Source organism: Myxocyprinus asiaticus, chromosome 2 (genome assembly GCF_019703515.2).
Source record: "Myxocyprinus asiaticus isolate MX2 ecotype Aquarium Trade chromosome 2, UBuf_Myxa_2, whole genome shotgun sequence".
Lineage (NCBI taxonomy): Eukaryota > Metazoa > Chordata > Actinopteri > Cypriniformes > Catostomidae > Myxocyprinus > Myxocyprinus asiaticus.
Window position 1 is genome coordinate 12,208,711 of NC_059345.1, and position 27,799 is coordinate 12,236,509.

Genomic DNA, 27,799 nt, shown 5'->3' on the forward strand with positions numbered 1-27,799 from the left:
GCGACTCCAGGTGTGGAAGTCAGCGTCTTTACATGCTGAGCCATCTAATTTTTTACTTTTTTAGTCAAAACAGTGTAAAGCATTACAGTTTATTTTCTTGTAATCAGATTACAGTAACTGACTTTCAGTTAATTACTTTTAAGTACATAACTTGCGCTAAAGTAATATGTATAATACATTTAAAAATATGAATTCATATTTATGTCCGTTAGTGTTTCTGGGACAGCTGAAGGGTGTGCGACAGTGAATAAGGAAATATAGATATTTTAAATTTGAGCGGAACACCAAAAATGTTTCTAGGAAAAGTAATTTAGAAAGTAACATAAAAGTAAAATAATTAGTAATGTGATTACTTTTTTTTAGAAGTAATCGGTAAAGTAATATGATTACATTTGTAGAGAAGTAATTAGAAATTTGTAGTGGATTACTTATTTTGAGTAATTTACACAACACTGTATTTAAGTTAAATAGCTTTAAGGCATGTTCACATCAGGGTGGAAATAGTCTATTAAATGTCTATGAATGAAAAGATGTGTAAATGTTTTGGTAATACTTTTTACTTTAGCAAATGCATTATGTATCATGAATTAACAATGAACAATAATTCTTTACAGCATTTATTAATCTTAGTTCATGTTTATCAAAATACTGTTGTTCATTGTTTATATTAGTTATTAAAGGGATAGTTCACCCAAAAATGAAAACAATTATTTACTCACCCTCATGTCATCCCAGATGTTAAAGACTTTCTTTCTTCTGCTGAACACAAATGAAGATTCTTAGAAGAATATCTCAGCTCTGTAGGTCCATACAATGCAACTAAATGGTGACCAAATTTTTGATGCTCCAAAAATCACATATAAGAAATATAAAAGTAAGCCATAAGACTCCAGTGGTTAAATCCATACATTCAGTAGCGATATGACAGGTGTGGGTGAGAAACAAACTTAAACAGAATATTTAAGTCAATTTTTTGCTAGAAATTCTTCTCCCTGCATGAAGAATGTGAATCACCAAAAACACAAGAACAATGTAAAAGTGAAAGTTAAAGTGGAGATTGACTGAGCAGGGAGGATAATTTATAGTAAAAATGGACTTTAATATTGATCTGTTTCTCACCCACATTTATCATATCACTTCTGTATTAAACCACTGGAGTCATATGGATTACTTTTATGCTGATTTATGTGATTTTTGGCACCCATTCACTTGAATGGACATGCATTTATTAATCTTGGCTGATGTTAATTTCAACATATACAACTTTTAATTTTAAAAATGTTTGTGTTAACATTAGTTAATGCATTATGAACTTACATGAACTAACAATGAACAATAGTATTTTTATAAACTAACATTAACCAAGATTAATAAGTGTTATAAAAATGTATTGTTCATTGTTTATTCACAATACATAATGCATTTACTAATGGAACCTTATAAAGTGTAAAGAAAGACTTTTCAGCAAAACAAATTTGTTAGATTTTAAATAATAAATATACATAATAATAGTAGATATATAATATAGAATTAAGATAAACTGTTTTGATATTTTGATCTAATGAAATCACATCCATACATTTGTGAGTGTGACTTGAGTGTCCAAACACTTTTTATGGTCACTGTATCCAACAATCAGAGCACTGAACAGAAATTTTACCCACTACAATGTGGAGAAATCATTTATTGAGAAATTTTGTCCTTACTGCTGGAGCATCAAGTAGCATGAACTGGTGCTTAAATAACAGGCAGCAGAGAACAGGTTCAGACTTCAAAAAACATGTCTATCCTCTCTCATTGTAAGCATTAACATGGTTGTAGAGTAATTAAAACATTTGAAAACTGATTGTAATAGTAAAAATTACACCAGTATGACCTTGAGAGAAAAGAGAGAGAGACAAAGATGCATGTTAAAAGGTGTTTTAGTGATGTTCAATTACAAGAGTGTTATGCAGTGCATTACAGAGTGACATACCATCCAGCTGTTTTGGGATTGTAAAAGTGCCAGAAACAACACTCAGATATTTACAGCAACCTGCAAAAAACCTGCATTTAAAACTAACAACCGTTACAGAAAAATACTGTTATGTTACATTTTTCTCTTTGATCAGAAATAGTTTGTGAAAGATAAACATGTAATAAGAAAATTTCAAAGGATTTCGGTAACACTTTACAATAAGGTTCTATTCGTAAACATTAGTCAATGCATTAGGTATCATGAACTAACAACGAACAATATATTTTTCACAGCATTTATTAATCTTTGTTAATGTTTGTTAATAAAAAATACAATTGTTAATTGGTAGTTCACAAATGAAAACATATAGTAATACATTTTTTAAAATCAAAAGTTGTATATGTAGAACAAAGAACTAAGATTAATGCTGTAAAAGTATTGTTTGTTGTTAGTTCATGTTAACTATGGAACCACACTGTAAAGTGTTACCAGGATTTCATTAGTGCAAGGATGCCATTTCATAAAAACATAACAAAAATGAATTTTAAAATACTTTGACTGTTTAATACAGGGGCGGACTGGGAAGAAAATTCGGCCTGGGAATTTACATAGAAACTGTCCCAAAAGTTGTTAGGGGTTGCTGTCCTTTTCTGCATATCGCTGGCCCCTTCCGCATATCGCGGTGCCGTTTTGTGGTGCATTCTGCATAACGTGGCCGGCCCACCAGGAAAAGTCCCTGTTCTCCCAATGGCCAGTCTGCCACTGGTTTAATAGCATTAAAGAACACAAGCTGCATTGCCTAATATTATGATCTCTTCCATCAATTGGACCAAGATTTGCTTCAAAATTATATTGTTACCCCAGTGCTTTAAAAGAAAAGAAATCTAATATAATGCTACTTAAGTGCACGTATTAACCAATGTTATCAAGATAAACAAAAAATAACATTGCGGGACATAGTTTGACAATGAAAAAGAAACTCCCCCACTGACCCTCAAATACACACACACACACACACACACACACACACCCCTTCACATTCTTTCTCACTTCAACAGCATGGACACAAACATTTTCTCACATGTATTACACATTTTGACACATAAAAGACTCTAGAAAAGAAGCAGTATTTACAGATACAGGTACAAGGTAATAGTGTGGTCAAATCTGCACACACACAACCCAGTGCACTTGGCATCTTGAAATCATCAGTTGCTAGTTGTGTCATGCTGGCATAGACCTGTTTACACAGAAAATGCAATGTTTATTGATATACTAGAAAGGTTTGTGATATGAGCAAAGGCGATTAGTTACACAGAAGTTCTCAAAAGGGTTGACACTTTAAGAAAATTAAATCGAACAAATAACAAATATTTGGCCAATTTAGTCAGACTTAAAATGACTGAATGTTTGTGAATTATAGAACAAAATATCAAACCATGTTTAAGCTTAAAGAAAAATAGCAAAACCACAATTTTTTAAAACAATAGATATATTGCTGAAAATTAAGAAAAATGTATTATAATACTTTGTGGTTGCCAAACTTTAGTGTAAAATGTCTATAGTTAATGTGATGAACTACAGCAGACAAGGTTACTTTGCTAGGACACTTCATATATCCACTAAAAATCTTAAATTGTAAAAATGGCTCAGAAAAGTAAAGAAATGTTATTTCTGAGGAAAGGTCTAGCAACATTTCTTTGCAGATGCCATTTGGTTTCATATTATTATATAATGCAATAACATTCAGAAATTTTAAGTGTGCCTTAAGTGTCCAAATGCTTTTAGGGCCACTGTACTTATAGTTTGGTTGTAATTCAGAGTATTCTATGTTATGGAAGAGGATGAAAGAGTTTGAATTACCTGTGAATGTCTGAACGAATAGCTGCCACTTCATGTGAACAAACTGCATTAGAGAATGAGAAAAGGAAATTATAAATATTAATGAGGCTATAAATCAGAAGTGAAATCATCCAAGCCTCATAGGCAGGCCCAGACAGAAGTTCTACATATACACATTGAATTGATAAAATATTTGGTTAATTTGATTATGCTTTTGGCTAACAATTAGATTGCAGTACTTTCAGCTCCATTTTACAAATGATACCATGTTTACATTTATTTCACAGTTTTCCCTCAAAACCAGTGCATAAAATGTGAAGTACCCAGATTCTGTCCGGGCCTGCTCACAGGAGTTGGATGGCCATTACTCCATAACATTTTCTAATAAAGGAAATGTAGGGTTGTTTATTCATGCCAACTTGACAAATGGGACCTTGCATTAGATAAATCATCATTGAAATCTACAGTGTGATTGAATGGTTTCCAAGAGGATAGAACAGGACTGATGGAAGATTTGTAGCTAGGCTAGCTGGTATATCAAGGATATATATAATGAAGAATGGGTGTTGATACAGCACTGCACTGCACAGGCCGAGGAGCTAAACGGGGCTTGAAGAGGAAGAGAGAATCTCAAGGAGCAAAAGGTTGGGGCTAAAATGACAAAGATCATGAAATGGGGACACATTCACATATATTGCACTCTCCATTCAGTAGAAGATCTCTGTGGGACTGGAATTTTCTGGAATTGTGAGGTTACGAGACCAAATGCAACCATGTGAAAATGTGACTAAATAACGAATTAATGCAACTGTGTGAAAACTAACGAAGGTTAACTAAATGAACTAAGCTAAAACTATTCAGTCATGAATGCAATTTTTAGGCCAACCCGGAAGACTAACTAACTAATTAACTAACTAACTAAGCTTAACTAAATGAACTAAGCTAAACACTATTTAGTCATGACGAAAATGTTTAGGCCAACACGGAAGACTAACTAAGTTTAGTTAATTTTGTTAAACTAAACACTTTTCTGTCGTGATATCAATTTGTAGGCCAACCTGTCAAGCTAACTGTGATGAGGAGGAGGGCGTGGCTGGGCCGTGATGATGCACACCTGGCGCTGAATTGTCATAATCAGCTGGGAGGGGGATAAAAATGAGCCGGGAGTGCCAGTTCGAGAGAGAGAGAGTCACATGCGGCCGCTGTGTGTGTACGTGTTTACGTTGATTTAAGTTAATTTATGATATTAAAACTTATGTTGACTGCTCAGCCGGTTCCCGCCTCCTCCTTGCCCACCTTTACCCGTTACACTGGTGCCGAAACCCCGGGAAGGAGGAGAGACGTGCTGTTGGAAAGCCCTTGCCGCTGTTAGAGGGTCGCGACACCGAGGAGGTATGGTACGGTGGTGCTGGAGCAGTTTGCCAAGAGGCAGAGAAGCCGCTGCCGTCTGCCATGGGACAGAGGAGCTTTCTACCGGCCGCCTGGAGCGGAGGAGCCGCTGCCAGGGGTGGAGGAGCTCGCTGCTGGCCGCCAGGAGGCGGAGGGGCCGCTGACGTCTGCCGGGAGGCGGAGCCGCCGGATGTCGTCCGCCAGGAGGCGATGTCCAGTGCCATCGCCCGGCGTCACGGAGGACCGCTGCTCATCTGGCCAAGGACCAGGTGACAGTGTGTCTGGGGACTGGCGAACCACTTTTTCTCTCTCTCTCTCTCTGTCTCTCCCCCTTGCTCTTTCCCTCTCCCCTCTCCCTCCCCTCGTCTCTCCCAAGACTCCAGAGAGGCGGGAAGGGCAACACCTCCCCTCCAGGAAGGGAGGGGAGGGGAGGGGAGTACATCATGTCGGAGGTCTCCCTGGCCTGAATCGGGTCGCGGAGGAGAGCGTGGCCGGGCCGTGATGACGCACGCCCGGCGCTGAATTGTCGTAATCAGTTGGGAGGGGGATAAAAACGAGCCGGGAGCACCAGTTCGAGAGAGAGAGAGACACGCGGCCGCTGTGTGTGTGTCTATGTGTTTGTGTTTACGTTGATTTAAGATCATTTATGGTATTAAAACTCACGTTGACTGCTCAGCCGGTTCCCACCTTCTCCTTGCCCACCTTTACCCGTTACACTAACTAACTAACTAACTAAATTAAATTAACCTGGAAGGCTAATTCCCCATAGGTTCCCCCAGGAATTTCCAATTCTTTTTTTTTTTTTTTTAAGAGTAGTGCTTTTCGATTTATGAGTAAAATAAGGTCTGTAGTTAACATTATTTGAAGAGACACATTTTGTTCTGCAACATAAATTAGTCATAACTCAAATGAGAATTCTGAAGTTATTGTGTTTGAAAAATGGAAATTGCCAACAAGCTATTAAATAACAGTTGTCCAATTTGGATAGTAGTATTTGGATTTGTAGTAGTTTTAGTCCTTTTTTTAACAACTTGTTAGCAATAGAATATATTTAAAAATATCTAAAATTCCTTTATTAATTTTTTTTATAAACTCTTTCATAAAACAAAATATTTCCTTATTAAAAATTATGTTTTAAATATACAGTTACTTGTAGAATATATTAAATTGGTACACTGGTTGTGTAATTTTCAGATGATCCTTTGATCAGATACAGATGTGGTGGTATTATTAAAAACTAGACTTCACTAATGCATCCATGTGCAATATGAAGAAGATTAAATGTGTTAAAGTGACTTGTTTCGATGTTAGAGATTGCCTTGACCTTTGATGAATGATCATTGTCATGGGAGGAAGACATACACTAACAGAACATTCTCAGTAGCCTGTAAACGAGGAAACAGACTGGTGTTTATCTAGAAGGAAACACTTCAGACCAGAGATAACACAAGCCGGGATAATGTTACACCCAGCAGGAGAGCGCGTGCCCATGCGCCTCCCTCAGGAGTACGCCAAGGCTTTCTTACTGGAGTGGGACAGGGGGCGGCAGACGACATAAGAGGGCGGCAGCACCCTGATGAAGGCATGGGGGAGAAGTGAAGTCTTGAGGTGAGTTGGCATGATTCTGACAGTGTGGAATAATGAGGACGGTGCAGTGTGGTTGGAGGGGTGTTGTGTTGTGAGAAATTACCCCAGAAAATATTGTAATCTCACATGAAATCTTTTACTTTACTGTGAAATGAGAATAACTCTAGGCTCTAATATTAAACGTGCAAGATTATGTTTAAATGGAAAGTTCCCCAAAAATGAAAATCTTGTCATTGTTTACTCTGTCTTCAAAGTAATTGAACTGTATTCCAATTTGTTTCCATGGAAGACATAAGGGTTTGGGGTGACATTAGAGTGAGAAAATAATGACAGAATTTTCATTTTTAGGTGAACCGTTTCTTTAATCTCATGTTATTTGAGAGTTAGTTTGCCCAGAAATTAAAAATCTGTTGTCATTTTCTTTCCGTGGAACGCACAATTTATTTTTTAAAGAATGTTCACAACGCTCTTTTTCTCCATAAAATGAAACTGAATAGTGACTGAGGCTGTCAGTCCATCACATTCTGCCTAACATCTCTTTTTATGTTCAATGGAAGAAAGAAAATCATTTAGGTTTGGAACAATATGAGGGTGAGTAAATGATGGCAGAATTTTCATTTTTAAGTTAGCTATGCCTTTAAGTTTAATATCAGTATATTCAGACACTATGTAGATAAAACAAATCATGTAAAATATGGGACCTAAATGATCTGTCTAGAAGTTTACAAACATGAACAGTAGCTTTGATCACATGTCAGCATTTTCTGTTTCCTGTTTTGTCCACATGGTGGCACTTCTCAATGCTTAGACTGAGCTAAAGATGTTTCGAGGCTTTGAAAACACAAGTAGAAGTCATTAACCATATTAAAGCTTGTGCATTGTTAATAAAGAGGTTAACAGGATACTGCACTGTTTTTAAAGCACTGAAGTGACAGAGACGTGCTGCTGCAACATGCAAATGTTTCAGAAAGTCTTTGAATAAATGCATGTTGTGTGTGTTCTTACCAGCTGGCTCTCACTGCTTCAATATCGCTGACTAAATTTTGTGCAAGGCATATTCCAAATATCTGTGAAGAATAAAAATATTTAAAAACATAAAATGTAAAAAAAGGAGAGAGAGAAGCATAAAGAACCAAAGTATAAATACAGCAGCATGTACAGTCAGCAACAACTTTTCACCTGCAGTAGTGCGACTCCTATGAAGATTCCAGCCACTACTGTCAGGTTGTCCTGAAGCCATTTCTCAAACTGCGGCACACATCCTTTGACATGAATGTAAGTCTTTTGCTCTGCATCCTAATGAGGAACAAATGTTTGATATCAGTATAGATATTTTGTCCTCTTTCCACATATGTACCTATGCCACATATATACTGTACGCATGTGACTGAATGTATGTTTCTCATGATCTAAAAGACTCTTCAGTCTAAAAACTTGAAATGAGTTTTGTAGACAAATATAAATTGTGCATATTTATAGGAATTTATTAAAGGAATATTACAGGTTCAATACAAGTTAAGCTCAATCGACAGCTTTTGTGGCATAATATTGATTACCACAAAAATGTATTTTGACTTGCCCCTCTTTTTCTTAAAAAAACAAAAAACAAATCTGGGTTACAGTGAGGTACTTACAATGGGGCCAATCTGTAAACATTAAAATACTCACTGTTTCAAAAGTATAGCAACAAGTTGTAAACAATGTGTGTTAACATGATTTTAGTGTGATAAAATTTAGTAACGCTTTGTAACCTTTGCTGTGTAAAGTTATATCCAATTTTACAACTTTGTTGCCATGAAGATGTAATGTCAACAAACCCAAAAGACTGTAGACATGACGATTTAAACAACATTACAGCTCAAATAATACATGAGTTTTAACAGAATAATTAACGTAAAATTATAAACTTCATATTTCTGCCTTTAAACCCTCCAAAGATTGGCCACATTCACTTTCATTGTAAGTGCCTCACTGTAACCTCGATTTTTGCTTTTTTTAAAGAAAAAGAGGGACGAGTCGAAATTATTTTTTTTGTGGTATCAACATTATGCCACAAATGTTGTCGATTGAGCTTAATTTGCATTGAAGCCGAATTGTCCTTTAACAAAACTCACATTTAAATTAAAATTTAAAATGAAAAATATTTTAAGAGAATTACATAATTTGTTTTATTTCATAGTTTTAATGACTTTACTGTTATTCTAAAATGTGGAAAAAAATGAGGTGTGCCTAAACTTGCTTTATTTGATATTTGGATTAAAAATATTGGAAATTTGTGGAGAAAGCACACTCATCCTCCAGTGATTAAATCCATATCTTCATATTGATCTGTTTCTCGCCCACACCTATCATATCACTTCTGAAGATATGGATTTAACCACTGGAGTTGTATGGATTAATTTTATGCTGCCTTTATATGCTTTTTGAGCATTGTATTGACCTACAGAGATGAGATATTCTTCTAAAAGTCTTTGTTTGTGTTCTGGAGAAGAAAGAAAGTCATACACATCTGGGTATGGTATGACCATTTACTCACATGAGGGTGAGTAAATAATGAAAGAATTTTCATTTTTGGGTGAACTATTCCTTTAATTCTACCTTTTCAAACTGATGACAGGGATGAAAAATAATGAGAGGAGTGACTCACCGATTTTGCCCGAACGTCATATCCACACTGTGTGTTAATAACATCCTCCTGGAAAGCAGGTCATTTGTGTGGAATTAATGAAAGACATCAGGAACATTTAATCTTAAAGGAAAAATGTTGACAGCCAAGAAGAATTCCAGTGTTAGTGGAGTGAAGAGATAAGACTCTAAGAGTGTGAGCCCATCATGTTTATAAGCCTTCCTCCTTACAAACTAGTAACATGATGTTCTTTTCTCCTTCAAATCCTCAAACCTTAAATAGTTTTCATTTTTGAAATCAATCCCAGAAATGAACAAACATTTTATATCAGTTTTTCACTATTTTATATTCACCTTCCTAAATATAATGTATTGCAAATGAACAACCTTCTTTTTCTGTTGAAGGGCCCATAATTTAAGTGTTAAATGTCATTAAATGTTACTCCATTTCTGCCTTAGATGTTGTCCTCTAATAGCCCTTTTCCACCGAAATTGCAATGGTTCTTGTGCCGAGCCTGCGCTCCACTGGTTCCAGGGGCAGTCTGGAGCCTATCGTAACCCTGCCGTGCTTTTCCACTGTCCTGAGAGCTAAACGGTGACGTAACGGGTTACTGTCTAAGTGGTAGTTTCACGTGACTACCTCAAACATAAACAAACATGGCGTGTCACATTGTTTTTATACAGTTTTTACTCTTATTTTTGAGGACATATTTAAACACACAAATTAATGCAATCCATCGTTATTACATTGTTCAACATGATTGTTAGAGACAACATCTTCGCTAAAGACGACAGGTAATTACATTATTTTGTATGAACTATGGCTTAACTTGCTAAGTTCTGTAAACTGTTACAGTGGAATCATTATTAACATTGGTGTAGCAGATGGTTGTATTTGGATTTTTTGCCATGGCATATAATATTATTGATTGAGAGTCCCACCGTTTTACTAAACAGATAGCTGCGATCTTCCAAACTTAGCGAGTAGCTGGTCAAAAATCCCCTTACAGAACAAAATGCACGAAATAAGATGACAACAGTGTAAGAAAAGCTAACAAAGTTGGCAAATATAACAACTTATTGAGATCAGCTGCAGAGGACACTGGCGATTCACTGCTCATCACGAGCGTGACTAGCTGAATTCAATGCCCCGGTTAGTTAGCAGTCTGGTCGGTGTCTGAGTCCAAAACATTGTTGCTCCGTCCACAGTCGCTTTTGCTTATGTCCTTATGGTCCTTGTACTCCCTTAAGTGTTTTTCAATTTGTTTATGATTTGGTCAACTGTCCGATTGAAGGCGGCGTACATCATTTTGTGCTGTATTTTCATTCTCATAGAGTATTTTTTTCCTTTGCGAACTCTCTAGTTTATCTCGGATCTTTGTAAATACCATATCGCAAGTAGAGCACTCGTTTCACCGTGTTACCTGAACGATTTTGATGTCTGAGAATTTTGTGGGTTTTTTATTGTTGTTATAGAGTGAAGAAGTACTCCTTACTGCAGACAGCAGCTACTGTTGTTGTTTGGGAAAACTTTACCATGGTGACGAGACCAGCAAGCTTTTGGGACCGGTGTCAAACCAGGTTTTTGGCCCCGGAACAGCCTTTTCTGTGGTGGAAATGCGCGGCACAGTTTGAGAATTTGCACCGGGCCAGGAACCCGCACCCGAACCATGTCGGTGGAAAGGGGCTACTAGTGCTCGTTTATTGTCTGTGAAATGTTATTTTTAGTCTTTGCACGTTGGCCAAATCCTGTTTTAAACTCTTCTTTTGTCGGTGCTTTTCAGTCTTTGTCATGTATTACCAAAACAGTAATACTGTTGTTTTTCATGACCCTTTCTCAGATCCTTAGAATTAAACAGGCTGTTTTTTGTTGCTGTGCCTTTTAGACAACTATGTAAATGGCCTCTTCATATGTCAAATAAGAAACAGTACTGTACTGAGCTCACATACGGGTTTGCTTTCGGGTGCTGTATATTGTAGTTTAAGCTGCCCTATCCTTCAATAACAGCCTCTGCGCAAAATCTGCATTACAGCTGGGGTTCCTATGGTCACAGGAAACCTGGAAATATCTGGGAATTTTAAAATATGGATTTCTAGGCCTGGAAAATGAGTCATATCTTGAAAAGTAATGGAAATTTCTGTAGTGATTATACATTTTTGTAGTTATGATCTTCTCTAAAATATTTTATTAGATAGAAAATGCTCTTCATGATTGCAAAATATTATTCCTGTAATACGAATGACTGGAGAAATAATGTAAAAGTCATGAAAATATCATGGAAATTAACTGGTAAAAAAAGTGTGGGAACCCTGTACAAACCTTGCAGAGTAGCAGGTGATACACTCAGCTTTAGGAACAGTATAAAGTATGACAGAATTTTTCCTCTTATCATTAGCTCTTCTGGCCGGATGTTAGAAATTTGCATAAGTTTGGAATGAGCCATTTTTGCAGCCATTTATTGCAATAAACGGTCTTTTTGAACAAGATACTATGTTTTGAGTTCTAAAAGTTACAGAACTGGTTTTTTTTTTTTTTTTTTTTTCAAATGATTACATTTTATTTGAACTTAGATTTTTTTTGTTTTTTTTTTTGCTGTAAATATTTTGAGGTGAGACAGCAAATATAAAGAATATCTAATAAAATCTCAACAGCAACATTTTTAATAAAAAGTTTCAATTGAAACTTTTAGAAAAAAAAAAGTGTTACACATCACAGAAAGTTGCCAATTCTCTTACCGCTGGGTCTTTAGTGCAACAGGAGAAGGGCACACCACATTTTTCTCGGCTGGGGTTGCTGTCTGTGCAATTAAAGTAGATGTTAAGGTTCCAGTCGTCTGCTCCAAATGCCCCACAGCACTCCCACTGTCAAAAAAAAACAAGAATGGAATAACAAAAATGTATGCAATTGCAAATTTTTAGTCTTGATACATGCTTTTATAAAATAATTGAGATACAATTGCAATCATTTGGAATAATACACAACATTCTGGAAGTTCGACAAGAGCAGTAAAACATAAGACTGTATCATCTGCAGCAAAAATGAACCATTCCTGAAAGAAAGCCTCAGTCCTCCATGTTTTCCCATTATATTAGCATTTGATGTTGACATGCAGTGATTTGCTGTGTCTGTCATCCTTATCGTGCAAGGTCAGCAAGGAAATAACATGACTGCATCGGCCTAACTCTGATATCTAATTAAATCACTCCTGAGGAAAAGTCATATGCTGAAAACAGATCTGCCAACTGCAGTACAGAACATAGGGCTGGAATAAAAAGATATAAGCTGCTGTTTGACATGCAAAGTCAGTGTAGTAACTCTTTAAATGGCAGTACAATGTTTTTGTCAAAGGATATTAATATTTTGATACTATGGGTGCTATTTTTAACCTAAGAACCAAGTTTGGCAACTTACAGCAAATAAATCTAAATAGACATGAATCTCATTAAAGAGAGAGGAAACTGGATAAAGAGCCATCAAGCAGTGGACCGTGTTGCTATGGGAACTGGCTGTGTGCTCTTCTTTGGTGACGTGGCGGAGATAAACAGATATTTTCTTTAACTCCTGTATACACAGACCTACACACATTCATTTCTCTTTCATCTTGTTGACACCCTTTCCCGCTGTCAGCATTTTCTAGTCTTTCCTTAGTTGAGGCACTTAATCCTACAGAAATATAACTTTCAAAGCACTGCTGGTCACCTTGAGCCACTCACATTTTCTCAAGAAAGTGTAAAAATCTAGTTCACTTTTTATATTTATGACAAGTCTCTATGTAATATGTATGACATGAGCTCTGGCCACAAGTCTTACATATTCCTGAGTGAAGTCAATGAGGTTCTGCAAATCAATGTCATCTCTATACGCTCGTATGTTGTTGTTGATGAAAAAGTTGAGCTGATCTTTAATCCAGTCTTTAAAGACAAAGGCCAGGACCCCAGCAGTCAGCTCCAGGAAGAAGATGATCCCCAGAAACACAGAAAACTGGAGAAGAGAAAGACAAATAGACTTTATTACAGTCATTATGGGACTTTTTAATGGTTGGTTTCTGTAACTGAAAATATGTTATTTGGACAACTCGCATTGTGCTGTGCAATCGGTGACAGGTTTCCTGTGTTATGTTCTGTTGCTTTGCATTATTTTTCTGAACTGACTGTGTTAATGATCAACACAATGTGAGATGATTTGCTAAAGCCAAGGGGTCAGGTTTTGTCTGGTTTGCATGGTCCAGTTGACATTCAAAAAATTACAATTCTCTCATTATTTACTCACCCTCATGCCATCCCAGATGTATATGACTTTCTTCTGCTGAACACAAATGAAGATTTTTAGAAGAATATCTCTGTTATTATCGCAAACTAAAACGAGAATGAAAATGAAAACTAAAATGTAAAAAAAAAAAAAATCAACATAATTGGAAAACTGAAACCAAACTAAAATACATTTTCATGGCTCTGAAAAAAACTATTATATATATATATATATATAGAATATTTAAGGACTTAAATATTGATCTGTTTCTCACCCACACCTATCATATCGCTTCTTAAGACATAGATTTAACCATCGGAGTCTTACAGATTCCTTTTATGTGGCCTTTATGCAATTTTTGGAGCTTCAAAGGTCTGGTCACCATTAACTTGCATTGTATGGACCTACAGAGCTGAGAAATTCTTCTAAAAATCTTTGCTTGTGTTCAGCAGAAGAAAGAAAGTCATACAAATCTGAGATGGCATGAGGGTGAGTAAATGATGAGAGAATTTTCATTTTGGGGTGAACTATCCCTTTAAGGCTCAGGTAATTGGCTCACAAAAAAAAAAAAAAAAAAAAACACATTATTATTGGCCGTGAAAACATTTAGTGAAACATGGCACATCATATTTGAACAATAATTAACAGAATAGGTTATTGGAACAGAATTTGAATATAATCATGGAAGTACGGTTGACCATTTAGCAGACACTTATAATTGGAAACATTCAACTTATGTGCTTTCAGCCCAGATCCTCAACCATGAGTCTACACCAATAAGAAATATGACATGCTCTTTTGTCCTGCAAGCTGGCTTTAAACGTGTGGAAACCTCACTAGATTTCAGGCCCAATGCCTACTCTGTGAACATCATCTCAAAAAGGTTCCTATTCTTGATATGTAGCACTCTCTTACTTCAATGCCTTTAAAACTTACAAATTTGAGCAGGAAGCTGTTCTCTCTCAGGGCCCCGATACAGCCGGCAAATCCCAGAATGAACATCACCCCTCCCACTACCAAAAACAACCACACTGGGTCAAATCCACCCAGATCTGTGATAGAGGAGATGTTCGAGAGGACTCCCTGAGGGACAGAAAGAAAGATAACTAGATAAAGTGTATGTGTGTGTACATTTTGAGAAAACAGCTTCACTCTGAGCAAGAGATATTTAATGTATGTGATATTTCACATCTTTCTGTAGATGACAAAACATCACTGTACCCAAGTCGTGTCATAGCTATAAAAAGAACATAATGAGATCTCAACTTCACTTACATATACTGACTGAAAATAAAGTTAGGCCTTTCATAGTAAGATACATAATTCATATTTAATCTTGTTTTTCCTCACCTTTTCACTCCATGCCCATAATCCAATTCCAAGGAAAGCCACCCCCAGCAACTATAAAAAAGAAAGATATTGCAATATGTAAAATTCACTCTCTATTCAGTTGATTAGATTTTATATACACACATTTTTTTAAGAAAGCATGCAAGTCTAAAGCTGTTCCTATTGTTAAGACTTTAAAGTGTTAACGTTAACCAACAAGTCTTGGAAGTTTTACATAAATTATTTCACTGATGCGTTCAGTAACTATTTCTGTAGATTAGCCTTAATTCAAGAAATATTACAAACGGCAGTAGGTGGGGCCAAATTAGTGTAATGAGCGAGTCACTGAATCTTTGATTCAACAGATTAGTTAAAAACACATTCACAAACGAAACAATGTAAGTGAATGATTCGTTCACTTACAAGATTCCTTTAAAAACACAGATATTGTTGATTGTTTTTTTTTTTTCGTAACAAGGGTTGACAAACCAAAAACTGAAAATGACCAGCTAAACCACAGTGCGAAGCTTTGCTTTCCATACTCACATAAAAACAAGTACCCCTCAGGTTTATTGACAGTAAAGAATGATTTAGGACTAACTGCCGTGTATTAAGCCACTTATTGGCATGATATGTGCTCTCAAAAACAGGCTTGACCGTCACACTGAATATGGTAAGCAACGGTCTATATGTTTTATGTATGAGTATGCGTATAGTGTGCATACAAGTAGATATAATGTTTAAAACAGTATGTGTCAAGGAGTGTGAACATTTTCTGTTTCTTGGCTTGGGTTCATAAAAACACTTGGTTTCAGTGTGTGAAAAGCTAACACAAGCCAAAATGTTTACCCTTACAGTGACTACACTGCATGCCCAATTATTAGGCAAGTGAGTATTCTGATCTTGGTGGGTGTGCCGAAAGTGACTGACACCTTATATCAAGGTGTGCATAATTATTAGGTAGCTTCATTACCTAGGCCAAAAAATAGATTTAACTGACACTGAAAAGTCAAATATTGTAAAATGCCTTTCAGATGGATGCAACACTCTTGGAATAGCTAAACTAATGAGGCATGACCACCAGACAATCAAACATTTTGTTGCGAATAGTCAACTGGGGCGCAAAAAACACATGGAGAAGAAAAGGCGCAAATTAACTGCAAAAGACTTGAGAAGAATTAAACGTGAAGCTACCAGGAACCCATTATCCTCCAATGCTACCATATTCCAGAACTGCAACTTACCTGGAGTGTCCAGAAGTACAAGGTGCCAAGTGCTCAGAGACATGGCCAAGGTCAAAGAGGCTGAAACACGACCGCCACTGAATATATTCACAACTTGAAGCATCAAGATTGGGCAAAGAAATACATGAAGACAGATTTTTCAAAGGTTTTATGGACAGATGAAATGAGAGTGACTCTTGATGGACCAGATGGATGGGCCCATGGCTGGATCACTAATGGACACAGGGCATCACTTCAAGTCAAGTGCTATCAAGGTGGAGGAGGGGTAATGGTATGGGCTGCTATCATTAAGGATGAGGTAGATGGACCTTTTTGAGTCAAAGATAGACTGAAACTCAACTCTCAAACTTACTGCCAGTTTCTGGAAAGTACTTTCTTCAAGCAGTGGTACAGGAAGAAGTCCTCAGCATTCAAGAAGGCCATGATCTTTATGCAGGACAATGCTCCATCACATGCATCCAAGTACTCCACTGCTTGGCTAGCCAGCAAGGGCCTCAAAGATGCCCAAATAATAACTTGGCCCCATTCCTCACCTGATTTAAATCCTACTGAGAACTTGTGGGCCCTTCTTAAACGTGAGATTTACAGTGAGGGAAGACAATACACCTCTTTGGACAGCATTTGGGAGGCTGTGGCTGCCGCTTCAGCGTAAGTTCATCGTGAACAGATCAAGAAACTGACAGACTCCATGGATGGAAGGCTCATGGCAGTTATTGAAAAGAAGGGTGGCTATATTGGTCACAGAATATTTTTGAAAGGCCAAAAATGTTATTTAATTGTCATTTTGTGTTACTTATTTATTGCACCTACTCTAAAAATTGAGAATAAACAATTGAGTTGAGATAAATTATTTTTGTAATTTAGTTGCCTAATAATTGTGCACACTTCTCTTATATTCCCCTGAGAAAGACAAAACTCAATTTTTCTTTGTTAAACATTCAGGTTTGAGGTTCAATAACATTTTGGACTGACTGAGAGCATTATGTTTGTTCAACAATAAAATGTATCCTGAGGAATACAATTTGCCTAATAATTGGGCACGCAGTCTACATTAACATGGACACCATTAAGCGGCTTATTGCAAGAAAACAATACAATGCACTATATAAGCAGCGTATTCTCTATTCCTGTTAGGGCTGGGCGATATGGACCAAAAATCATATCTCTGTATTTTTAAGCTGAATGGCGATACACAATATATATGTCTTCTACGAAGACAGCGAAAAGTTCAGTTGTAAGTCAAAGCCACATGTGAGGTGGTAAATGAAGCTTGCATCGCACTTTGTTTTGGGGCAGAAGCCTTTTCGGGCTATGAAGGCTTTGCGGTCGGGGTTGCAGCAGCAGCACGAAGTTTAATACATCCTGCAGGGAGGTTATTTTACGTTACATGTACGCACAGTAGTCAAATAAAGGAAAGCATCCATCACCATCATTTACAGCAGGGGTGCTCACACTTCTATGGAGTAAGATTTACTTTTCCATCATGTTATTGCAGCCAGATCTACCATAAACAATATATACATTTATCACAATACCAAAATTTCTGTAGTTTTTAGTAAAATGTGATGATTTTTGATACCAGCTTAAATATCACAACAAATAATAACCTAACACTAACTAATTTGTTAATTATAAAATAATTAAGTTCTCAAGTAATTATTCAAGAGTAGTAAAAAACAAAACAAAAAAAAACACTTTAGAACAAAAAACAAAAATACAAATTAATAAAACGGTGCTTTTTAACAGCTTTTTAAAAAAATTAACAGTATCAAGTATTCATTTAAACATTCAGAATGATCTTGACATAAAATCACTTCTGGTCTTCCCTGTATGAATAATGCTATACTAGTATAGTTATCCAGCCAAGAGCAGTGAGTGGTTTTGTCATTTTCTTGTTATTGTTGTTTGATTAATATTAAGGATACACTAGACAGCGGCATGTCTATTAGGTTACATTTAAACTTACAAGTCATACATTTCGATACAAATCAGATTTTGGCTGAATTTCGAAATGTATTTGATAATTTAGGCGCGAGCATTGTCGGAGCACACACACACACACACACACACACACACACAAGCCGCCTGTTAGTCAAACAGCATGCAGCTGTTTTGCTGCTCTGATGTTTTAAATCCAAACCAGCTCCTAATAATTGGACCACTGTTATTCTTTTAACTAACCAGGGGTCTCATGTATAAAACTCTGCTTAGATTTTTTCCTAAAAGTGTGCATAAGCACAAAAGTCAGATTTATAAAACCGTCCGTACGCCAGAACCTGCGCATAGTTCCCTTAATAAATCCCAGCTAGCAGAAGATTGTGCGTACATGCATGTGATTCATTCCCCACCCCATCTCCTCCCCAAAATAACCATATATGGAGTGTACGACGCCTGTTTTTACTAGGCATATCCTCATCTGCGTACAATTACCATATGTATTTCACCATCCAGACACGCGATTACTGCGTTTAACGGTACGACAAACTGCATTATACTGTAAATCTCACATGTGCCCAAAGGTTAGACGCTGCACCATGAAGAAACATTATTTATTAAGATATGAACTTGTTTTCAAAGAATATATCTTGAATATCCCTTGGCAAATTTTTTTTTTATCTTTGTGGACATAAAGCTAACCTAAGCAATTTTGCTTCTCAGAAAACCTTTTAAATTGTTTTATGGGTGTTGTTATTGAGAAGTTAAATATTTAGTACTGGAAACAAAACAAAAATTATTAAAATTCTTTGTGCAGCATTGTCTGATATCAACAGATTACTAAGATTTTATATTTGACTGGTATTTTATATTCAAGAAACAGCTGAAAGGCAGATGTACTTTACATAATGTTTTTATCAGACTAGAACAGGGGTTTCATTGCGATGAGGGTCGGGATGAAGTGGAGCAGGCAGCACATTTGATGCACATCGCTGTACCTGTTTGCAGCTGAACAATACTGTTTCTGATCATTACTGAATGTGGCCAGCAGTGCTACTGTCTGTTTTACCGAGCCATTTCACGTCAGTCAGAGTCAAGTGCACATCGCATTACAGATAATCTTTATTCAAATGCTGTACTTATCTCAGTTCATGATTGTAACCGAACATAAAATACCTCAAACTAAAAAATCTTCACTGTCATTTTTAGTTACTGTATGTTCCTTCTCTATGATGACACGGGAAAGTTCTCCAAACGCAGCACATCCCAAACCAATATTTCCCTATTACAGCTTATATTTGAATGCCTTTTCAATTAGTTACATAAAAATAATATAGCCTACTATTGGCTTGATAACCATTATTTCTGTTTCAAGTGATTAACTACATACTTTTTTATTCTTAATGTGAATTAAATGAAAATCAGAGTTTATAATCAGTCTGTTCAGTTAATAATTTTCCAGCTGGAGTCGGCAATTCACACACACCAGTAGAAGAATGCGTACGCACAGTCAAAAGTGTCTGGATGGTGCGCACATATTTATGCCAAGTTTATTTTTTATAAATCACGATACGTTTGTGGGAAATTGCTTACGCACATTTCAATGCATATTTTGTGCGTACGCAACGTTTATACATCAGGCCCCAGGTCTTCTTGGCGGTGTGAACCAGAGCTGTGTCTCTCTCCATGTTGCAGGAGAACTTGAGCAAGTGGGGGGTGGGGTTCACCTATAGTATCGCTCCCCAGATTCCGTCGGGGTGGGAAGAATAGTAGAGAGGAAAAAAAAATTTTTTTTGAAGAGAGAAAAAAAAAATTGGAAGAGAGAGAGAGAGAAAAAAATTAGGAAGAGAGAAAAAAAAAATTACGACTTAGGCTCAGGAAGGAACTGAGACACTATTTTTATTTTTTTTATTTTTTAGGGGTCTAAATATAAATATAATTATTTCCTCAAAAAAAATTTAAACAAACGGTGTGTTGTGGAAAGCGCTATACAAATAAAAATGACGATGTTTCAGATTGCAAAAACCCTGGAATAAACCGTTTTCTTAAGTGCATCTAAAGATGGTGCTTTGGTCTAGATGCAAAAATATTATGGGTACATATGTTTTTCTCTGGATTGTTAACAAACATGATTGCAACACCTTATCTGAGTCTATCAGCAGATAAACCAAGAATGGTATTCTCCAAGGTACCCAGTTATGCTTCAATTTCAAAAACATCCTTCTCAGTGAACCAGCTGAATATTGAATATCAGAGATAAAGGGATGGTAAGATTTCCTCAGCTTGACCAAACACCAGGGTCATAACTTTTGCAACAAGACCAACCTTAAAACACACTCTTAAATGAGCTTGTTTATAATAATTCCAATGCAGTTTATTGAGAGACTTTTGTAGAACTCTGACAGATTCTGCAGTCTGCTCTTACATGGTGGAATCTGAACATACACTGCTGTTCAAAAGTTTTAGAACACAAAGACATTTTGATATTTTGTTTTTGATAGAAGTTTATGCTTCTGTTCACCGAGGATTCACTAAATTGATGAAGAATTCCAGTAGACATTTATAATGTTTTAAATGACTATTTCTATTTAAATAAATGCGGTTTCTTCAAACCCACTGTTCATCCAATAATCCTGTACTTGCAGCAATGCAGATGTGTTTGGCATGTACTGTTTATTGAAGCAGCTAGTTTAGGACCTGTGAGGGGTCTGTTTCTCAAACTAGATTGTCTGTTGTACTTGTCCTCTTGTTGTTGTGCATCTGGGCCATCCACTTCCCTATCTCTCCTAGTTAGATCCAGTTTTCAAAACAGTCTTTCAAAACAGTAGTGCATGAAAAAATACTTCGCCTCTCTAAAAACAGTTGGACAATGAATTTCAGGAGAAATTTTTCTGGCCATTTTTAACTCCAAAATTTGACTTGCAAGTGTGAAAAACACCTCAGCAACTTTCAGCTGTTCTAATAATAATAATAATAATAATAATAATAAATAAAATAAAACATTGGAGTACACAATTAGCATATTAGAGTAATTTCTTAAGGTTTAGGTGACACATTACTGTATATTCTAAGTAGACTGGATTAATGGCTGCTGAAAATGGGGCTTGGCCATCAGGGGTAAAAAAAAAAAAAAATTAATAAAAAAAACAAACAATTTAACACTTATTTCAAACAGTATTAATAACTTGCAACATAACTAATGTTTTTGGAAGCAATTTGATCAATCTAATGCATCCTCTGTGAGCAGAAGCATCAATCTCTTTCAAAAACAAAAATGCCTTTGTGTTCTAAAACATTTGAACGGTAGTGTACATCTGGTTCTTCCCAAGAGACTGATGTCCTCATTTGCAGATAGGGCTGTGATTCTTCTAGCCTTTCATAACTGGACATGCCTTTCAATCGTAGCCTCTTTCTTTCATTTACATATTCTGCTATGACGCAAACACTAATAGACAGTGTTCAAACTTTAATGCTCACAAATTGTGTTTTAAGAATAGAAAAGAGAAAACATTTTAAACCCTCAGATATACCAACAGTTGCAAAATTGCAACTATTGTTTTAAAATAAATTAAATAATACCTATTATTTTACTAATATATATATTAGTTAAATTCTGCATTTTTTTCAGAACAGTTGGCCTTATTTGTCCAAAAATTATTTGGTTTTCAAAACATAGTAAACATTGAGCTAAATTGCATGTGCCATTTCAGTCAATGTATTCGCTATTGCTTTCAAACATGAACAGTGGCCTTTTGTCAGATCACGTTGCATGTCTCAAGCCAGCACAGGCTTAAAAAACCTCCAGAGCTTCATTCACAATTGAAAGCAACATTCACGGCTACATTTGGCCAAGTCCTTTCAGTCTAAACAGCCCTTTTTTTCTCTCATAACGCACCATCTTTCCATCTGCAACGCCCACACTGTGCACAATACTATGCCTCACAAAAGCATTATTGTGTATTATGGGTGGTGTAGCTGGTCGACCATGAAAACCTTGCTTGTTCTTACTAGTCTTTTTAGAGGAGATATACTGTAGAGCCAAATGAAAGATGCATAACCTTTGCTTATAAAGGGATGCATCAGAACAGGCTGGTTATAGGCCTCTTGAATGGGGAAAGACCGAAATCTCCAAAACGGTTGGTTAAGATTACAATAAAATAACATATACTATACTGCCAAAAGTATTCGCTCATCTGCCTTTAGACGCATATGAACTTAAGTGACATCCCATTCTTAATCCATAGGGTTTAATATGACATCGGCCCACCCTTTGCAGCTATAACAGCTTCAACTCTTCTGGGAAGGCTTTCCACAAGGTTTAGGAGTGTGTTTATGGGAATTTTTGACCATTCTTCCAGAAGCACATTTGTGAGGTCAGACACTGATGTTGGATGAGAAGGCCTGGCTCGCAGTCTTCGCTCTAATTCATCCCAAAGGTGCTCTATCGGGTTGAGGTCAGGACTCTGTGCAGGCCAGTCCATGTCTTTATGGACCTTGCTTTGTGCACTGGTGCGCAGTCATGTTGGAACAGGAAGGGGCCATCCCCAAACTGTTCCCACAAAGTTGGGAGCATGGAATTGTCCAAAATCTCTTGGTATGCTGAAGCATTCAGATTTCCTTTCACTGGAACTAAGGGGCCAAGCCCAGCTCCTGAAAAACCACCCCACACCATAATCCCCCCTCCACCAAACTTCACAGTTGGCACAATGCAGTCAGGCAAGTACCGTTCTCCTGGCAACCGCCAAACCCAGACTCGTCCATCAGATTGCCAGATGGAGAAGCGTGATTCGTCACTCCAGAGAACGCATCTCCACTGCTCTAGAGTCCAGTGGCGGCGTGCTTTTCACCACTGCATCCGACGCTTTGCATTGCACTTGGTGATGTATGGCTTGGATGCAGCTGCTCGGCCATGGAAACCCATTCCATGAAGCTCTCTACGCACTGTTCTTGAGCTAATCTGAAGGCCACATGAACTTTGGAGGTCTGTAGCGACTGACTCTGCAGAAAGTTGGCGACCTCTGCGCACTATGCGCCTCAGAATCCGCTGACCCCGCTCTGTCATTTTACATGGCCTATCACTTCGTGGCTGAGTTGCTGTCATTCCCAATCGCTTCCACTTTGTTATAATACCACTGACAGTTGACTATGGAATATTTAGTAGCGAGGAAATTTCACGACTGGACTTGTTGCACAGGTGGCATCCTATCACAGTACCACGCTGGAATTCACTGAGCTCCTGAGAGCGGCCCATTCTTTCACAAATGTTTGTAGAAGCAGTCTGCATGCCTAGGTGCTTCATTTTATACACCTGTGGCCATGGAAGTGATTGGAACACCTGAATTCAATTATTTGGATGGGTGAGCGAATACTTTTGGCAATATAGTGTATTTCAAATAAGATGTAAAATTTGACAACACCGTATGGTGGGGTGAGCAAGAGACGGACACAGTGGGTGTTGCGTCAGGCCTCAGAGAAGCATTTATTTAAAATGTCCAAATCAATGGGGAATCTGGGGCCTTCGTGGTGGAAAGGGCTTTGTGAAGGAAGAATAGTGAAGACAGGAGAAGGTCCAGGTGATAGTGGGCGGGATCCCGGCGTCCGCGACGCACTCCACTCCTTGGTCAGAGGCACGTGGGGCTGCGGCTTCACTCGAGCAGCCTCGGCACTTGAGGGGAATAGCAGCCCAGTATCCTGGCCCGTCGGCTGCGACGCGTGCTCCAATCCAAGGTGCGGGTCCGGCGACGCATCTAACTCGAACCGGACCTTCCCCGCACTGTTCCTGGACCGGCAAAGACACCAGCAGGTAGAGACCGGTCTCCCGAGGACAGGTGCGCTCTGTGTTTAAAGGCAACAGTGATGAGGCTCTTCACTGGGTTCAGGTGAGCCCCGTCACGTGCCATCAAATGTGAAAAAGTCACCGCGGGTGACGATGATCCACGGGAGGTGCATGTCGTTCTGTCACAACTGGTATAACAAATTCTGTGTCTTTAACTCAGATTATGCTAAAAAAAAATGCAATTTTTCCATCTTGTATAGCTAATGTGCATACGTGTTCTCGTGTTGATTGACAGGCGATTTCTGTCTCTAAACGGTGATTGGCTATTTTATCTGTAAGGCGGGACTTTCTACATCCGTTGACTTTTGGCTGCCGTTGGGCTTTCCAATTTCTCCCATTCATTTTAACAGAAGTGGCCTGTCTCTGCTAAATAGTCTCTGTTTTGACATGCAGGAAATGTTCATGGAACAATGACGTCAATTGACATCACCAATGAACAGTCCTTGAAATGGTCTATATTTTTTTTATTGAAGCAAAAAATGTATCAAAATTTAAAAAAAAATTAATAGCTGGTTGTGCCACCTTAAACAACTGCAACCAAACACTTCCGATAACTGGAGATCAAGTCTTTCACATCACTGTGGTGGAATTTTGGCCCACTCTTCTTTGCAGAACTGCTTTAGTTCAGCCACACTGGGGGGTTTTCAAGCATGAACTGCCCATTTAAGGTCCTGCCACAGTATCTCAATCGGGTTCAAGTCAGGATTTGTCTAGGCCACTCCAAAACTTTAATTTAGCTTCTTTTGAGCCATTCAGAGGTGGACTTACTCCTATGCTTTGGATCATTGTCTTTCTGCATAATCCAGTTGTGCTTGAGCTTCAACTCACAGACTGATGACCGGTCGTTCTCCTTTAGGATTTTCTGGTAGAGAGCAGAATTCATGTTTCCCTCAATTACTGCAATTTTCCCTGGCCTTGAAGCAGCATAGCATCCCCACACCATCACACTACCACCACCATGCTTGACCGTAGGTATGATGTTCTTTTTGTGGAATTCTGTGTTTGATTTACGCCAAATGTAACGGGACACCTGTCCCCCAAACAGTTCCACATTCGACTTATCAGTCCACAGAACATTCTCCCAAAAGGTTTGAGGATCATCAAGGTGTGTTTTGGCAAAATTCAGACAAGACTTTATGTTCTTCTGGGTTAGCAGTGGTTTTTGCCTCGCCACTCTTCCATGGATACCATTTTTGGACAGTGTCTTTCTGATAGTGGAGTCATGAACAATGATTTTTATTGATGCGAGAGAGGCCTGCAGTTCCTTGGATGTTGTCCTTGTTTTTTTCCTGGAAGAGTCGTCGCTGTGCTCTTGGAGGAATTTTGGAAGGTCGGCCACTTCTGGGAAGGTTCACTACTGTTCCATGTTTTCTCCATTTGGAGATAATGGCTTTCACTGTGGTTCTTTGGAGTTCCAGAGCCTCTGAAATAGTTTTGTAACCCTTCCCAGACTGATGTATTTCAATCACCCTTTTCCTCTTCATTTCTGGAATTTCTTTCGACCTTGCTATAGTGTGCTACTGGGTGAGACCTTTTAGCCAACTTCATGCTGCTGAAAAAGTTCTAGTTAGGTGTTGATTTGATTGAACAGGGCTGGCAATAATCAGGCCTGGGTGTGGCTAGTCCAGCTGAACCCCATTATGAATGCAGTTTCATAGATTTGAGGATTTAGTAACTAAGGGGCACATTTTTCACACAGGCCCAGTTGGTATTGGATAACTTTTTTGCTTCAATAAATAACATTATCATTTAAAAAAGGCATTTTGTGTTTACTCAGACTGCCTTTGTTTTATGTTAGATTTTGTTAGAATATTTGAAAAAATTTAGTATGAAATATACACAAAAACGGAAGAAATCAGGATGGGGGCAAATACTTTAACAACACTGTAAATTTAATGTACGCATTTTCATGTTCATTAAAAAAAGTAAGTATGGTGGAACACTGTCAAACACACTGTGACAGTTTCAGTTATATTTAAACTAGCCTAACATATAAAAAAAAAGACAAACAAAATGTCCTGTACTAAGGTGAAGTATAAGATATCAGAGGACATGGGTAGTTGAAATTACATTTTAAGCATTTTCTGAAGTGTCCTGCAGTATATGACATCCTATTGTTAATTTTAAACTATTTTAAAGAATATATTTTGCCTTCTATAAATGTTAATCAGTTTTTAAGAATTAATATTAATTGAGAGACTAAATGGAATACATGTACTAATGAAGGCAAAAGGTGATTAAAAATGGTGAAAAAATTACATGTAAATTAACCGAAAATCTTGATGTTGAATAAAAAAAGTTTATAGATGTATTACATGTCAACTACCCACAAATATAATTGATAAGAGGAATGTTTAAATTTAGTAAAGAAAACTTAAGAAACAAGATTTCTATTAATTAAAAAAACAAAAATCTGTTTTCCAAATTCCAGTAGACCCTGAGATTAGCTGTACAAATAAATTTAATTGATACTGAATTAATGTTCACACTGTTTTCCAAATCACCTTTTCCCCTTAAGGGAAGACATGCACGTTCTGCAAAGACACTCAAAAGAAAGTCAACTGCAGGCAGGAAAAATGCAGGAAAGAGGAAAATCACAATACAATTAATTTCAAACGTGCTAAAACATCTCAGTACTGTACATGTCTCATCCAATAATTATGGCCTTCATCTGTAGAATTATTCATTTAGCATCACAGCATGAAAACAGCTGAAAATCACTACTCACAGACAGTGCAGGAAAACACTGTTCCTTTCTATACTCAGTAATAATGTCATTTCAAAACATGTGAAGCAGTCACAAAAAAAGATGATAAATAGAAACGAGCAAACTCTCAAAATTTCTAATGAACTTTCATCAAATGTTCACGCACCTGTTAGCACAATAATGCTATCATTTATATATGTAATTAATTGCGCTTCGTTTCTGGATGTCTATCGTAGCCAGACCATAACGGTGGGTAATACAAGTAATCCCCGCTGTTGACTTCTTGCCAATAAAGGGAAAAGAGCACACAAACAAATTATTCCAAGCTTTTTCAAACAGATGTTTCTAAGTCAATCCTTCTGTAGGCAGCCGATGGAAGCAGCAGCATCTGGGACAGGAGCGCTGTGCTTTGCGAGTGGTTTCTGATCATAACATTGCTGTTTTAGATAAAACGTTAGTTTCGCTTGATTATTAGGATATCCATTAACTGCACACATTGTCCGGGAAATTTTTAAGACATCTTTCAACATTTAAAAAGCAAGAATCTAACCGCATGGCACGCAAGCAAACAGAGACCGGCTACACACAAAACGCACTTCCGCTAGCCAACCGGAAATTCCGCCCACCTTGCGAAGTACAGTGGACTCGCTGAGAATATTGTGTATACAATAATTTTTATTTTTTTTTATATATAGCTCCATAAATACCACCTATTACAAGTCAGGTCAGTTTGGGTTCATCTGTTACACTGATTCTTGAGATAAGGGAGTTTTTATTTTTTAATAATAAATTAATTTGAAATGGATATATTTATAGACAAAGGTCTCCGCTAATGAACCATGTAAGGGAACAGGTTTTTAAAAAAGTTTTTCTGAAAACTGACATTTATTCACTTTATGTGTTACATCTTACTGTAATTTCTGTCAACTCTGTCGGACACACTAAAAGCATGATATTTTAATTTGATTTATCCAACAAGAGTGTAAAGTCTTTAATTATCTAATAATGGTGTTCAGTAAACACTATTCTGAAAATTCTGACAGAGTCCATCTTAAGCATGTGTTGAACACTGGAGCCATTTTGTTTTTTTCCTCTGTTC

At 37.3% G+C, this 27,799-nt stretch overlaps 1 protein-coding gene across 2 annotated transcripts in view; it reads right to left on the reverse strand.

Annotated features, from left to right (window-relative positions):
• Positions 1-1,655: 1,655 nt before the first annotated feature.
• Positions 1,656-27,799, reverse strand: part of LOC127455956 (tetraspanin-5-like) — a 30,991-nt gene continuing 4,847 nt past the window's right edge. The window contains exons 2-10 of one of the 2 annotated variants that reach the window (XM_051724173.1): positions 15,000-15,050; positions 14,586-14,732; positions 13,212-13,382; positions 12,137-12,262; positions 9,423-9,470; positions 7,955-8,071; positions 7,781-7,842; positions 3,821-3,863; positions 1,656-3,197 (exon numbers count right to left, since the gene is read on the reverse strand). In XM_051724173.1, the coding sequence (XP_051580133.1) occupies positions 3,851-3,863; positions 7,781-7,842; positions 7,955-8,071; positions 9,423-9,470; positions 12,137-12,262; positions 13,212-13,382; positions 14,586-14,732; positions 15,000-15,050 (735 nt within the window). In that variant the 3' untranslated portion in view covers positions 1,656-3,197; positions 3,821-3,850. The remainder of the gene's footprint in view (positions 3,198-3,820; positions 3,864-7,780; positions 7,843-7,954; positions 8,072-9,422; positions 9,471-12,136; positions 12,263-13,211; positions 13,383-14,585; positions 14,733-14,999; positions 15,051-27,799) is intronic. The other variant, XM_051724183.1, reaches the window with a different exon arrangement.